Source organism: Aythya fuligula, chromosome 1, assembly GCF_009819795.1.
Source record: "Aythya fuligula isolate bAytFul2 chromosome 1, bAytFul2.pri, whole genome shotgun sequence".
NCBI lineage: Eukaryota > Metazoa > Chordata > Aves > Anseriformes > Anatidae > Aythya > Aythya fuligula.
The window spans coordinates 77,278,027-77,294,094 of NC_045559.1; the positions used below are offsets into that span (position 1 = coordinate 77,278,027).

Consider the following 16,068-nt stretch of genomic DNA (forward strand, 5'->3'; position numbering starts at 1 on the left):
AATCATTTGGTCTTGAGGCTCCATTTCCCACCAGCACACACACAGATATTCTTACTTTATTTTCCTCTGTTGCTTGCTTACTAACTGGAATTGCCTAGGCAAATGGAAAAAAGAAACTGAACTGTGGTAGGAAAGACACTAAGTGGGAGTACTTGGGGTATTCATCTGACTAGGTCTGAACTAATCACCTTGAGTTCCCTTTAGAAAAACCTGAATGGAATACACAACGTTAGGCCAGATGAATTATACATTCATGGCTAAAGATGAATCTCATACTAACTCCCCAAGTACAAACCAGGAAAAAACAGCTACTCTGTGCTCAGTGTGTCTGTGCCACTTTTTAGCAGATGAATTCTTTAAAGTGAAATGTATCTGTCCCCTCTGAAGTTCATGAAAAATATACATTTCCTTTTTACTTGCTGCATAACTAAGATGGAAGGGGACTTTGCCTTCCTCAAAGCTGTACAAGTGGTAAGGCATACAGACACATTTTCAGCACAAAACATGTAGAAGAGGACATATAACTCCCCCAAAGTTGCCTCCAGACTGCAACTTCACATTTGTGTGGAGAACATATATGTTAACATAAAGTAAAGTGTGAACCCAAGAAAAATGATGACAAACACTGACATCTGGCTAATCTTGCCCTTCTTTACTGTGTTTGCCTCACATATAGTATGTAAGAATGTGTGAAATACTTCTGAAAATAACAGTTAAACTCCATTTCAGTTTTAACAAGCAAAGCAATATACAATTTACAATCTTCTTCAGAAAGATCTGATTTAGTGAAGTTCAAAGGGCAACTTCAGCAAATTCCCAGCAGGAGTTAGAGACCTAACTTACCGACTATCTTGCAAGTTTTAGAACACAGGTGATTCATTGTGATTTTTTTTTCCTCTTTTGTCCAAGGTTGCACTGCTTTTATATAGTGATTTCTTTTTTAATTTTATCTTCAATTTCATATTCCAAATAGAATCAGACCCAGTTATACCATGTGTGGTGTTACTATGTTTCAGGAGGAAACTGACCACCATAATACATTTTTCCAATCAAGAGGAAAGGTACAAGAGGGAATCCTTGCCACCTGCATGCCAGTGATGACCAGCACACACTCCCATCCTCCTCTTATTTTGAGGAGATTCGCGCCATTATGATACAATGAACATGTTCTACATGGGACACCCCCAATTAAGGAAGACCAATTATGATAAGATGTACCTTTGTCCTTCAAAGATACTTCTGTTATTCCACTCTGAGCCCTGTCTCTGATATTTAATTTACTGCAAACATAGGAAGGATCTACTTCTACTTCCCATTGCAGAAGTAAGAACTATGGCTGGAAGATAACGAACAATCGCACTCAAATGACCTTTCTTTACTTTATGGTGTAGAAAGATCATACTGATTTTAATAAGATTAGGATAACTGACATCCCAAAGTACGTATGTCACAGATTTTCTCATAAGACTGAAAGTATCTTGCCTTCCAGTGTTGTTTATAATTAGCTCCATTGTCCAAATTGTTCCCCTTATAATAATTGTTCTTATAGATGGTACCTATAAGGGTCATAACTGGAAACAGTAAAAGTGTTTCAGACTTTTGACCCTCCTTGAAATTAAAGTATTGTATAAACTGTAAATTGTTTAGACCAACAAGACTGAGAACAAGTACAAAATGTTTAGTTAGTGGTGGTGTAGGGTGTGTTTGCAGAATTACATGGCATTTGCAGAGATGAGAGGAATCACTTGTTTCAGGCTTCCACAGTTAACTGTAACCTCCTTAAACTGAATTGCCATTTCTGCAGTAGCAGATGCAAGCAACCCCAAAGATGGTATCAATTCTCATTGGCCTAGAGGAAATCTAAGTTGTCGGCTGTATTATCCTTCCTCCCTCTCTTCACTCTCCCCCTGCTTGTCTTCCATATTCTGATGACTGTTTATGAGCTCAGCTGTCATTCTTTGCACCAGGGAAAGATAGATGGGACACACCAACCCCAACCTAAGTGACCTTTGGATGTGACAAGATTTTTAGGTCAGTCCCGCTAAATGGAAGCCTTGGTGTATCGAGGCTCGCCTCAGGGTGAAATTTCCAGTGAATTTATTATCTCCCAATGCCCTTTGGACTGCTTCCCACCATCAAACACCATGGCAGCACTCGGAACAGGAAGAAATACATTAACTGGAATCTGATCGTTTTAAAAGGTTACAGCTGCCCAAATATAATTTAATTTCATACTTGCCCTTTGAGGGTTTGGTGTATATTTTCATTTTATGACTGCAAATGATAAAGCTCTTAAGATTCCAGGCAATAAAAAGGAAAGGGGGGAGAAAGTATTTTAAGTGTTAGAAGTCTATTCAGTTCATAGGCGATGAGCAAAGTGACAGATCAGCTCTTTTTTTAAAATCTAACATTTCCTCTTTTTTTTTTTTTTAGTATTCATTCCTTTCCACACTTGATCATGAGCAACAATACCTTTTAGTGAAATCAAACCTGTAATGCCACCCAGTGTGATATGAAAGGAACATTTGATGTGCAACCACCTACCTATCCTACATCCATTAAGGACCTGATTCAGAGTAGCAATTAATCTGAAGTGAAATGAAATTAAGTGAAAGTGAACTGATACCAAAAAAAAAAAAATCAGACTTAAGAATATGCATAAATTTAACCATAACACTTAAGAATTTAAAGTAGGCAGGTGCCCTGGCTCGTTTTTGATTCTCTCTAACTTTTCCAGTCTGAGTTCAGGTCATATATAAAAGTTCATCCACCCATGCCCACACAGTATGATAAAAGTCAGGGTAACCAACATTGCTTTTAGGGGAACATTCAATTTGATTAGAGTCACATACCTGTGCAATAGCAAAAATCTAATACAAGAGTATACGGGATATGACAACCTAGCACACAACACAAAATGCTAGGAAATTATACCAGTTCTCTCTTTTTCCCCACTGAAAGTGGATGCAAGCACCATGTACTCAAACACAAGCTACCATGCAAATGTGAGCTTGGCCAGCAAGGACTAGGGATGGGAAGTGCTGGGTACTTGCATCTTTCACTGCAACTACTGAAAACTGAATTACAAAATTAATGCTACCTCTCGATGAAATATTCTGATATAATTGTAATGACTGTTTCCTTTCCACAAAACTAATCACAGGAAAAATAGAACAGCTGTGGAAAGGAGGAAGGATTAAGTGTGAATGTTGCATATCTTATTTTCAAAGCCACCATAAGAAATTAATTATTGTTGGGCTCCCAAATCCCTTCAGGCCTCTTTAAATATCTTTCCCACATAGACATTAATATAATCTGTCCGAATTACATTTGCCACCAGTATATCAGGCTAGTGTATAGCAAGAAACAAGGCTGCCATAATAATGAAAATAAAGTTAATTAGCCTAATAGGAACTATATTCCAAGGCAGCTATTAGTGACACTGCAAGACAGCAAGTTGAAATAAGTTTTATGTGCGTGACATGACCAGTGCTGGGTCCAGAAGCAATGGGCATGAACTGGAACACAGGATGTTCCAGCTAAACATCAGGAAGCACTTCCATACTGTACGGGCAGCTAAGCCTGACACAGGCTGCCCACAGAGGCTGTGGAGTCTCCCTCCCTGGAGATTTTCAAAAACCACCTGGACATGGTCCTGAGCAACCTTCTCTAGGTGGCTCTACTTGAGTAGTGGGGCTGAACCAAGTGACCTCCAGAGGTCCCTTCCAACCTCAACCATTCTGTGATCCTGTGTTATGACATATTGCTTGCCCTAAACATCAATAAGCCCCAAGTCTGCAAAGTAAATACTGGAACATTGATCAGATAGTAATGCAGAACTACTGTAGGGAAAGTAAGAGATATTTAATGCCAATTTAACCTACTACAAAATGTAACACATCTATTAGTGTTTCCTTCTTGAATTTTCTAATTTTCAGAAGTTCAGAGTTTAACTGTAAAATCAACATCAGAGATGAAATAGGACTTCAGCCATGTTCTTTTGCCAAATTCAGCTAGATCCATTTGGTTCCCTTAATGAAATAAATATACTGCTGTATTTTATGGTAATGGCCCAAAACACTTTAATAACACTATCACAAGCTGTAATGTTCTGGTGCATTAACGGAGAACACACTGTTTTAATTTGTAAAGAGTGTTTCAAGCCACAAAGGGAAAAGAAAAATTAGGAGAAGAAGAAGAAAATGCTTTGCTGCCAAATGCTGTTTTCACACTCCATAGTGGACAGAAGTATAAGTTACGGAATGGACATTTCACCTTCAGAAGGGCAGGGGTGATGCTGGCCTTGCCATGCAGATGTCCTGAGGCTCAGGCTGCCTTTCCCAGCACAGCACCCATGAGGATGCAGACAGAGACTCGTTTTTTCAGACACCCGAGTGCATCAGGCAGGAGGATGGGAACCACCCCTCATGGCACCCTACATCTCCAAGGAATTTACCTCACTCTCTGCACACAAACTGGCAATCCTGGGCCTGTTCGGGAGAAACAGATCTCGTACCTATATGAAGGAGGTGAAAAAAGCCATGACACAAAAGTCCCCAGGTTTCCTCCTGTTGTGCTGATAATCACAGGATAGTGATTTCAAGGCTTCTCCCAGCTTAAAAACACACAGTGACTTTTTGAAGTGTTTTTTTTTTTTTTTTTTTTTTTTTTTCCTTTACGCATGCTTCTTTATTTTGTTTTGTGTTTAATTTATATTAGTCCAATTTATTTATTAGTCCAATAGGAAAAGACAACTCAAGTGGTAGCTTGTGCTGACAGCCCTGCTCCCTGTAATTCTGGAGTTTGTAAGCCTCTGGGTTGACTTAGCAAATTTGCTGTATGTTTCTGGTCGGGTAAATTATCTGTGATGCGACTGGCCTCAATAGTTAAGGAGTTAGGGAATGCAAACCAAGGAGCTTGCAACACTTTTCTCCTTAGCTATCCAAGAGCAGAAAGAAAGCGAAATAGACCATTGATAAAAACAGCAAATAAATAAATCAGTTCTGCAAGGTAGAAAGGATACGTAGAGGCTAGTCTAGCAATTAGACTCTTAATTCAAGAGGCCAGTAGAGCTCATGTGCGTTACAAACATAAAAGCTTGCCTTGAGGACCAGTAGGATCTACAGGTACTATTGCCTCCACATTTTTGTGTTCAGATTGATCGTACAAAATCCACTGGACTGGAAAACACTAAGCACTCTGAAAGGAGGAAAGGCATTTGAGGAAACTGATTCAGGGTATTGGGGAAATAACTGCACTCTGACCTGACCTCAGGAACAGGTTTACGCTGTCAAGACACACCAGAATAAATAAGTTCAACACTCTGAAAGTTTCATCTCCAGATTCTACAGCATCTTCTACTGAGGTCTAAGTTCAATTGCTGACTTTGGAAAGAAAACAAACAGAACAAGTATCCTGACCTCAGAGGTTTGTTGTCTATAGCATAGATTTATGGTCTACAGTAACTACAGATTTTTCACAATTTTAAACTGTGCCTAATATTAACCTCCATCAATAAAAGATGCTAAAATATCCTCACTGGTAGCTGTTACCCATGGAAAGGAATCAGATGCAAGAAAAACAGGATGAGAATAAGAGCCCAAGAGCTTTTAATGGATTGCACTGTTGTTCTTGTTTGCAAGGTATATCACTGGCCAGAGATACTCTCCTTGTCTATACATTTACTATGCTGTTTGTATGTTTCTTTCCCATTCTGCCTTGTCAATTTGAAATGATCTAAAATGTCAGAGAAAAAAACATGCCTGTAGTAAGAAAGAGGACATAAATCCAAATTCTTGTAAGTTTATATATTATACCAACCTGTATCTAACAACACACCATGTCTTATGACCTAAGTACAACTGAGCTAGTAAGATCTGAATAAAGAACTTTCTGTGTTAACTTTTGGGATTCATAAAACATAGCAAGCTGATTTGTGGACCTATAGGAGCAACTGAGTGTTAGCAAGAAGTTAGTTTTCTGTAAGTCAGCTTTTCTCACTGTTGTTATTTGTAGCATTATTCTGCAAGCTTTGAAGAGTGTGCATGTGAGTAATCTGTGGCTTTCCTGTGTGTTCATCTGTCACGAGGGTCTGCTGAGGCATTGTAAATGCACACACTATTGGCAAAGCTCAGCATGAAGACAATGAATTCCAAAAATATCCAGAAAAAAATTCACTAGTCTAAGTGCAGCTTTCATGTTTTATAGGAGGCCTATAAACCCCCAGTTTATGGTTTCAGAGCAAATTCCCCCCAGCCAGCCAAACCTCACTCAGTGTGGTTTCACATTTCTCCCCCCGCACAGACAGTTTGCTCAGGATTATACAATCTTATTTGCATGATTATATAATCTTCTTTTCAGCAACATCCCTCTGAAGAGCAAACAACATAATAGGAAAAACAGTAGGGTAAGCCAACTATTTCAAAACCCAGTGTCTGGAATGTGCAAAGGGTACAAAGTAAAAAAAAAAAAATAATAATAATTTTTTTTTTTGGTTTTGTTACCAGCTTTTTTAATCCAGACCTTTCCAGGGAGAACTAATTATATATATATATATATATATATATATATATATATAAAGCACTAAACACCATGCTCAGTAAAACACAAACACTTCACAAGTTTACTCTGCTGCCATTATACAGATGCATTGTTTAGATTGTCCCAAGGTATATGTACCAAAGTGTCTGTCTTCCTCTTTCTCAACAGAACATACTTTGTAAAACATTTCTCAGGTTTTCTTTTCACCTCCCTTTTAGTGTCTGGCAGACAGGTTTAGCCATTGCTGCTATTTTGACACAGGTTTTGTCATGCAGCTGGCTGAACTCACACCACTGACAGCATCACTCCAACCTACCAAAGCCCCGACTGTATCACACAGAAAAATAAATGAACTTTTAACTGATAAATATTCCTCTATTCCTCAAGCTTTCTCCTCTTGCAAATACTTCAGACTTTGTCCTAGACAGGACGTTGTGTAAGTGAAGCCTGTCATATTCCAATCTGTAGACAGACTCTTCTGCAGGCTGCTAAAACTACTTATGATGTCAGTTACTTCAGCGATATTCATCTAAAATTAATGCCTTATAAATAATCAAGGAGTAATCTGCTTCCGTCTGTCAGGCTAACCCCAAAAAGAAAGAAGTGTAACATTTTTACAAGAGAAAAGAAATTAAGGGTGACCTGACCTCACAAGTATGCTTGCCAGACAGTTATGCATGCTTTCTTGCATGACCTATTTTTCCCTGCTCACACCACAGAGATGTTTCAAACAAATGGCCAGTAATTTAGACTGCTTAAAACACAGGTATTGCCACCCAAACATTACAGTTGGGCATCTTAATGGCATTACCATAAAAACTTCTGAAAGTTTTTAGTGGCTTGTTATCTCCTTCCAAGTTGAAAAAAAGCTCTATTGGTCTATAGAGGATGATGTCAAGTATCACTCTTTTCCAAAATTAATGCACTGGGTAGGTATCATGGCCTAATATTTTATTGCGTATCGGTGTGTGAATGGCCTGTGTGAGGAAGTATACTGAGTGTACATCTAATACACGCCATAGGTACACTCAGTGTTTTAGTTACAACACAAACATTAGGAATAACTTCGAGCTAATGAAACTATATATAGCCTACATAACCCTTCTTACAGTCTAAGTTCCAATGCTGAAATACTTCCAACCTGAAGATGCTCAAAACTATTCCCTATTAAAACTGCCGTCAGATTTACAGAACATCTGCTTCCACTACCATAATCAGACTCTGTACCAGATCTGAAGATGTTAATCAGATCACCCATGGTATGAGTTATTTATTTTCAACCTTTTTGGTTTGAGACCTCCAGAACCTTCTTAGCAGAGTTGAGGACCAAGTATCATGACATAAAAGCCTATTTACAACAGGTTAACTTCTTCTGAGTCACCTTTTGGTCCCATTAAAAGTATTTAATGCCCCCCTAGCAGAAAACCATAGAAAACATACTAGTATGAAACATTTAAGGTCACTACAAGAAAAAGGTACAGAAATGGTTCTTTTTTTCTAATTCATGTAAGTCAAGAAGGTAAGAGAAAGCTTGAAACAAAGGACAAAATAAAACGGAAACAACCCAAGAGACAAGGAGAAAGAAAAACAGAATAAATGTGTGTGTATGGAAGATGACACAAAGGAATGGGTTTCTGCATGCTGGGGCTTATATGGACAGAGACAACAATATGAAACTGAAGGCTGGTAAATACAAAATAACATGGAAAAAACATTGCTTGTGCTAGTTCCATTGTCCAAATGTCAAACTCCTTCTGGGAACCTGGGGGGGGGGGGGGGGGGGGGGGGGGGGGGGGGGGGGGGGGGGGGGGGGGGGGGGGGGGGGGGGGGGGGGGGGGGGGGGGGGGGGGGGGGGGGGGGGGGGGATGGAGTAATAGCTGTATAAGCATCTTGTAACAGGTTCTTCCTGAAGGGGATTTCTTGTAAACTGCTAGGCTCTCATGCTAGCCCATATGGGCTCAGGAAAGTCAGAGAAAATACTGGCTGCACTTTTTCCAGGCCTATTTGCATAAGTTAGTGCAAGTAGTGCAAATAGGCCTGGAAATATGTTAGTTATGTTTAGTATGCAGAACGTCTCTGTATGTAATTGAATTGTTGTTTTTGCCTCTATTAATACATATGCAAATGAGTCACTACTGCAGCTGTGCTGTATTAATCATATGTATGCTTCTGTCTGTCTGCCCTGCAGGCTCAGGGTCGGAGGGAGGGGGAAGAGGGAATTCAGTCTCTTTAACCTACAAGAAAACTCACTCATGCAGACAGAGGTCTGCTAGCAAACAGCAGGCCTGAGTTACAACCAAAAGGAAGATAGGCCGGTCATTTTTCAGTCTTTTCCATTTTTCATAGATATAGATGGAATCTGAAAGTTATGCAGAAAAGATTGTAATGTAGATAAAATGAATATGCTACCACAGCTAATTCTTTCCCCTGGAGGGCTGGGGAGGGAGTTATAATCTGACAACCCACAGAGTAGCCACGATATTGTTTTACCATGTGTATTTACTGCCTGTAAATGTTCACTGTGCATATGTTCAGACACTCACAGTGCTCAATAAAATACAAAGTCTATACATATATTCTGTCATAATGGTTGTCTTTCAGAAACTGGTTGGATTCTGATCAAATGATGTGATCAAGTTTTTCATTCAAATCGGTTTTGGAAGAGATATTGACTTTACTTGTAAAATTGTATACGTTAATATCAAAGGCAAGTATGGGCTATTTAGATGCCAACTATAAAGCGTATTTACCCACCATGAACAAGATTTATTTGGACTGATATGTACTGTGGTTCATGCTTTTATACAATCTATCGCACTCTCTAGCTCACAGCAGGTATCCTTGAAGTGAGGACTAGTTGCATCCTGGTGTTGTAAGACTTGCCTTTGAGTTAATAGGGAAGAACTTTTTCTATTTAAATACATAGGGATTGCTCAAAAATGGTGAAGGCAATCAATAGCTCCTCACATCAAACATTGCTTATACATGTACAGTTTAATGAATATTTTCACGACTAAGATTTAATAACAAAAAATACATCATGGAAAGCTCAAACTTTTGAAAACAACTTCCACCACCCACACAGAGGTTGTAATCCAGTTTAAATGGCTGTAGTTTCACTTACATGAAGCACACTAAGCTCCATTTCTCTAGCTAAAGAACTGGAAGTTGGTCTTCAGTAATCTCTTTTTAAATGTCCATTTTGGCGACTCGTTTGCAGAACAGGTGGCAAGTATCTTGTGGCCAACACATTCACTTACAATGTCAGAAACAATTGGTGGGCAGAAGCAGGCAGTATAGAATCTGCATGACTGCAACAATTTAAAAAAAAAACTATTTAAAAGGGCATCCAACAAAAATGTATACATATTATGCTGTTTTATTACTCCTGTTATTATCATTGTTTGTGATGGCCATCAGAAACAGCACTGCAATACACTGAACTTATGGCAGATGGACAACTGCCATCTTTTGGTTATGCTAATAAGAAATGTCGCTTTTTATGTACTTTGCTGTTTTTTTCCCCAGATGTGTGTGCTCATAGTGAAAACCTAATTCTACTTTTTTATGCTTAAGTGGATTGCTCGAGTTTTATAATATTGTAATTAAACTGTACACTAATGATTCATTCCCTAAAAATTGAGCCATAGTCTATTAATGAGAACAGGTAAAGAAAAAGCAAACATGGAAAGAATACTGACTCTCACTACTGAAAAGCCAACTTAGAAGGTCCTTAAAGTTAGATGCTGCCCAGAAAATAGAAGGAATAATCTTGCAATGCCACGGAAGAGTTTACCTTCCTGAAGGCAAATAACTACAGCAGTAGCCCAAAGAGACCATGAATGTAGATTGAAAAGCAAATGAATAATGGATAAAGTATTGGTGACTCTTGGCTACATTCAGTAACAACAATAATGGGGCATCAGACGTTACTTCTCAATCAGAAATGATTCATGTGGCCCTGGGCAACCTGTTCTAGGTGTCCCCCTTGAGCAGGGACATTGGACTAGATGATTCCAGAGCCCCTTCCAACCTCAACCATTCTGTGGTATGTCACGGCAGCTCTGGCAAGTTGACTCCCAATACAAGGAAAGTCTATCTTCGATCACTCACTGTATACTTGTTAAATAGCTCTATCATTTTCATTTCCTTCAAGTAAAACAAACTATGACCCTTAGGATACCAAAACACAAGATTTTCTAAACCAAAATTTAGACAGAGTCAGACACCTAAATAACATCAAGATGAACAATTGTGAGAAGCACTCAAACTCCAAATGGGTTTAACTTTTCTGAAAATCTAGCCAGGTATATCAATGCCTAAATGTAACCCAAATTCTTCTTAAAATGTGGTTCACACATATAATACTAAATTCCATTGAAGTTCAGTCTTTGGTATGCATCTTCCTACACCACTGAAAAGAACAGGTTTGTAGTAGAAGAAAAAACATTGCCAAAGTACTTAGCAAAGAAAGTGCAGTGTAAAAAATTTGTCAGAATTATTGTTTCAGATAGGTTTGAGTTCTAAACCTGCTCATCATCTTCATATAAATAGCTAAAGAGAACCAACCAGGATTCCTCAAACGGCTGGTCTTCAGAATTGAGACCCAGCTAAAATACCTTCACACTTGTAAGCTGACACAAGGTTTTATTTAACCATAGAATCATAGCATGGTTGGGACCTTAAAGACCATTTCATTGCAATCCCCCTTCCATGGGCAGGGATACCTCCCACCAGAGCAGGTTGCTCAAAGCCCTATCCAGCCTGGCCCTAAACACTTCCAGGGATGGGGCTCTTACAGCTTCTCTGGTTAGCCTATTCTGATGCCTCACCACCCTCATAGTGAAGAATTTTTTCCTTTTATCTAAACCTACCCCTTTACAGTTTAGAACTGCTGCCCCTTGTATTATCACTATATTACCTGACAACAAGTCCCTCCCCATCTTGCCAGTAGGCCACCTTTAACTGAACAAAGACAGCTTTGGTCATAATGTTGACCACAACCACCAATTGTGGTTTATTTCATGCTAAGATGAAGAGGGAAGAAAGTTTGGATGTGGGCACTCAGAACGTTTTGGGGTGTTTTTCCCAAGAGCAGATGTTTGAAGGAAGTCTGTTTTATATCAATTTGGTATATTGTTTTGAATGGACACAAAATGTCCATGTAGTAACAGTACACCGGCAGCTGTCATTATCTATCCAGCTTTATCTTTCAGTACAGTTATGGGTATATACAACATCTGTATTACTGCCAATTAATCAGTCATTGTTATTGCCTGGTTATCAAACAAAAAATCTGGGAAGTCCAAACCATTTGCACTTCCAATGGTGCAGATCCCTTTCAATTTTTAGATCAGGCTATTATGTCCCATATTTTGAAATACTCAGAAAGCTCTCAGGAGTTGTTTTCTCTTAGGAAAAAAAAAACACATGAGATATATTTTTTTACTGAATTTCCTCAGGCTTCTGGAAGTGTATGTTTCATACTAGATATGCTGAGACAACTGGTAATGATCACTTCAGTACCAACTTAGCATTTACGTTGTGTAAAATCCATCACATGGTATCTATGCATATAGCTATGAATGTTGATCATCAAGACAGAGGAATTTAATTCTCTCATCTGCTGAACCATATAAAAAAATATCATGTTCAGGTAAGGCATACAACAGAACTTTCAATTCATTAGTTGTATTTAGTAAAATGCAGTGGCAAGACTATGTTCAGTTTTGTTCTCATTCATCTGGCACAAAATCACCACACTGCATTGCTCTTTAAGAACAAGAGCATACGAAATTTACAGGTCAAAAATTAACATAAGAAACTCACCTGCAGACCAAGAAGGATTTCACTGCAATGGAAATATATTTTAAAATGATACTTCTCACAGTTTGGGACTGAATATTATCATTAACAGAGGAAAGCTAAAAGCTCTTTTTTTTTCAAACAATATTTTGTCATTAAATGTGGGTATGAGTGAATATGCAGGGTTGATAGACAGCTCTTTATCACAGAACAGGTTCAAGCATGCATCACATTAATTTCAGCTTCTCCAACATGGCTCCAAACAACTATCTCTTTCCCAAAATCTAACAACGTAAGGTTTAGCTTCCATTCTTACTGAGTCATTAGTCTCTCTGTGGATACTGGAAATAAAGGCAATTGTGTATGGCTAATTGTGGCAGATATCAGATGACAGAATCAGTATACCCCAGTGGGATCTTAAAGGCGAGAAGATAAATGGAGGGCTTCAGACTACGAACCTGTCAGTGGGAATCAACAGGGTATTTCAAAATGAAAGATTCCATTTCACTGACAAAGGGTATCTTTGCCACAGGAAAACAATCAGATGTTAGCTGTTCTTCTATAAATACACTCTGCATTTCATTTATAAAAAGAAAATTCAATTTTGACATCCACAGATAGAAAAGTACTTCCTGTTGGTCTCACAGTATACTACTAAAGTCATGCCCTGATTTAAAATTCTCTAATGAAATAACAAAGGCATGTTTACTATCACTAGACAAACAAACATGAAAAATTCCTTGGCTTTGTCTTCACTGAGATACTGCTGTGTACCAAATTTTGCTGGGAGCAACAAAATGTGCATTGTGTCAGGTTCTTTGATCTCCCCTGAATACTACTGCTTTTAGTACACAAAGCCTGAAAGATGAGTGATAGGGAGGATAGAAAAAGGAGAATAGAAGGAACATTGTACTTTTCTGACCTTCTACTGTCTGATGACCAGAAGACAGCATTTGTAGAGAACACTATGGTTATATATAATGTATGTGAATTTCTGAAGAAGGGTTCCTCCTTGAAAGACACTATAATGGCTGCACATTCACTCATACTATTTACAGGTGGCTTCGGACAGTTAATAATGACAAGAAACAAGCACCAAAGAGCTAAACTGAATTTGAATGGAGTTCAGAAAGCACAATGCTTTTAGTCCAGCAGCTATACTCTGCATCACCAAATCTTCCCAAATAAGGTCAAAATAATCTTAATGTGATTTCCCCTCAGATTCAGCTCCACTAATGTTAGCATGGGTGAGAGTCCATTTCAAATGCTTCATTGTAAAATCTTTCTCTTAAGTATCTAGCCTATCTAACTCTTTCAAATGGCACCGGAAGTTAGAGGCATGTCCAATTTCTATTAGGTTATGGTGATAGCTAAAACCACTGTTAGATGTGAAGAAATAAAACTGGACTTTATTTTTTTTTCCTACCAATACATACTCTTAAAGATCAAACGTGAAAGATTTGAAGGAGTCTACAGAGGCAGCAGTTTGAACCTCTCCCACTGACTGGCTGCCAAACTCTCCCAGACTAAATAACATGTAGCAAAACAACATAGGTGAATTTGGTCAATACTTTTGTTCAACATTTCCTTTACACAGAAACACAAAGACCTCTAAGGTTTTCAAGTTCTTCACAACCTAAACTCATCTTAAGATATTTATAAAGTCAGTCACATTTTCACAAAGCCCACCTTCTTGTAAGGAAATTGTCATTGTGATAAAGCCCATTTTAATCAGAATACTTCAGCCAAACACATGCAGGGAGGGATATAGCCCAAAGCTGGTCCTGAAATGAAAGTAAACCATCCTCCTAACTTACTGGAGCACTGATGCATTATTTTAGGACTAGTCTGAATGACTACATAAATAAGAATTAGACTTAAACCTCTTTTTTTTATTATTTTTTCCTCATTCCTAGCTAGCTCCTTTTTTTGTTTTTCATTTTTTCCCCCTCTTCCTTCCATATGTATGTTCATGTGTGTTTGGCTATTATAAGAACTTTAACAATACTGATGTTATACTCCTCAAAATTCATTTCAGAGACATGACTATTATGGCTCCCATGATTCTTAAGCCACCTACGGTATTTGTAACTCACAGAATCAGAAACTAACACACAGACAGTGTAGCTTTTCATACAAAGGCACAATAGGAATGAATGTATTAACCCTCTGTGGTGCATGGAATGTGTCAGCTTACACACTGGCAACTATTTCTGTGAAACTCAGCTAACTTCCGCTGCTGTGTTAAAATGAAAAAACAATCTTCCCCAGCATTATGTCCCACGCTCTCGTGTGCTGGCCAAACAACTGAAATATCTAATGTGCTACAAAGTCTACTTCATACTGATGCTGGCCAAACTGAGTTTGAGAATTCATTTTACATGCACTGTTTATAAATGCTGAGCTTTTCCTAGCAGGTATAAAGCTCTCTGTTGCATGTGACTTGGCAAATAATCATGAGCAGGGAAACAAATTAGCTATGGAGAGCATGTGTTTTTTTTGCTTTCTCTTCTTACAAAAGAGTGTCAATCGGGATTGTGCAGAACTAGAGATGATTTGGAACTTGATTTAATTTTAATCCTAAATTTTACCTAGGTTAATCCTATCAGCAAAGTGAATGTGTGGACATGGACATCAAATTTTCTTAATTCCAACAATTTGATGAGGGTTGGGGGGCTGATCAGGAACAGCTGAGGAACATCTGTACCACTATCATTAAGACCCATGGACTGCACCTTAAAATCTCCAAAATTTAGAATGATATTGGGAGTTTTGAATCCCATACATGAAGCCAACAGGCATACTCTTTAACATAGCTTAAAAAAGATGCTTTCAGGCCCTTCCACCTGTTTTATAATTGCCTTTGTTAAATTAGTATAATCACTTGTTATCTGTGCTACAGCAGTGCCTAATATGTGCTGGGTCCCATGAAACACATCGGGAGGGGCCAGTTGTTGCGCTTACAGGCTTACAGCCTAAAAGGCCATAATCACATTAAGCGACTTCTAAGCAGTTCACAAGTGCTTGTCGGGACAGAGCTTTTCTGTGGTACGGTGTGAGTCTACAACCCAGCGGCCGGCACAGCCTGCCTTGGAAGTCTGGTGGAAGGGGCCAACTAACACACCGGCTTGCTGAAATCTGATGTGCCAACCTACCCGTGGTTAGATTGGCGATACAAATACAGAAACATAACGAAAAGTTCCCTAAAGGTGTGAGGAAAACGAACACAGACTGATAACTATTTTGCTTCAGATGCCAATGTTGCGTAGAGAGCGCAGACCAACAAACCCGCTCACGCCACTGTGTGCTGAGGGAAGTGAAGAACCGCTTACCGCATGCGGGGAACCTGCTGCCAGACTTACCTGCAGTTGGAGCGGGCCTAAGCCCGGCGTTGCTGCAGCAGCAGCTGCCATGGTAGTCGGGATCAGCTGAACAGGGTAGGGGTCACCTAAGTAAGAGAATAATAGAGGCGTCAGCACCTTTTATCTGCTCTCCACCTGCAAATTAAAGTCCTGCATTCACTCCTTCCAAAAGCCTTCTTTTGTGTGCCTTGTTGAGGCCTAATGAAAAGCTCTATTGTGCAGCCTTTTACTAACACTCTTTTCACAATTCTGGCTGAGAGAGGAATGTGAATAAAAGGCACAAGCAATTAAGGCGGAAACCTCATCCTTTTTCATGATGTATTTAGGGAAATGGAAAAAAAAGTGCACATTGATCAGAAGG

At 38.9% G+C, this 16,068-nt stretch overlaps 1 protein-coding gene across 7 annotated transcripts in view; it reads right to left on the reverse strand.

The window, feature by feature from the left end:
• SOX5 (SRY-box transcription factor 5) overlaps nucleotides 1–16,068 on the reverse strand; it is a 289,165-nt gene that overhangs the window by 68,438 nt on the left and 204,659 nt on the right. For all 7 annotated transcript variants that reach the window (XM_032204884.1, XM_032204875.1, XM_032204867.1 and 4 more), the window contains exon 8: nucleotides 15,708–15,793. In XM_032204884.1, coding sequence (XP_032060775.1) covers nucleotides 15,708–15,793 — 86 coding nt within the window. The remainder of the gene's footprint in view (nucleotides 1–15,707; nucleotides 15,794–16,068) is intronic.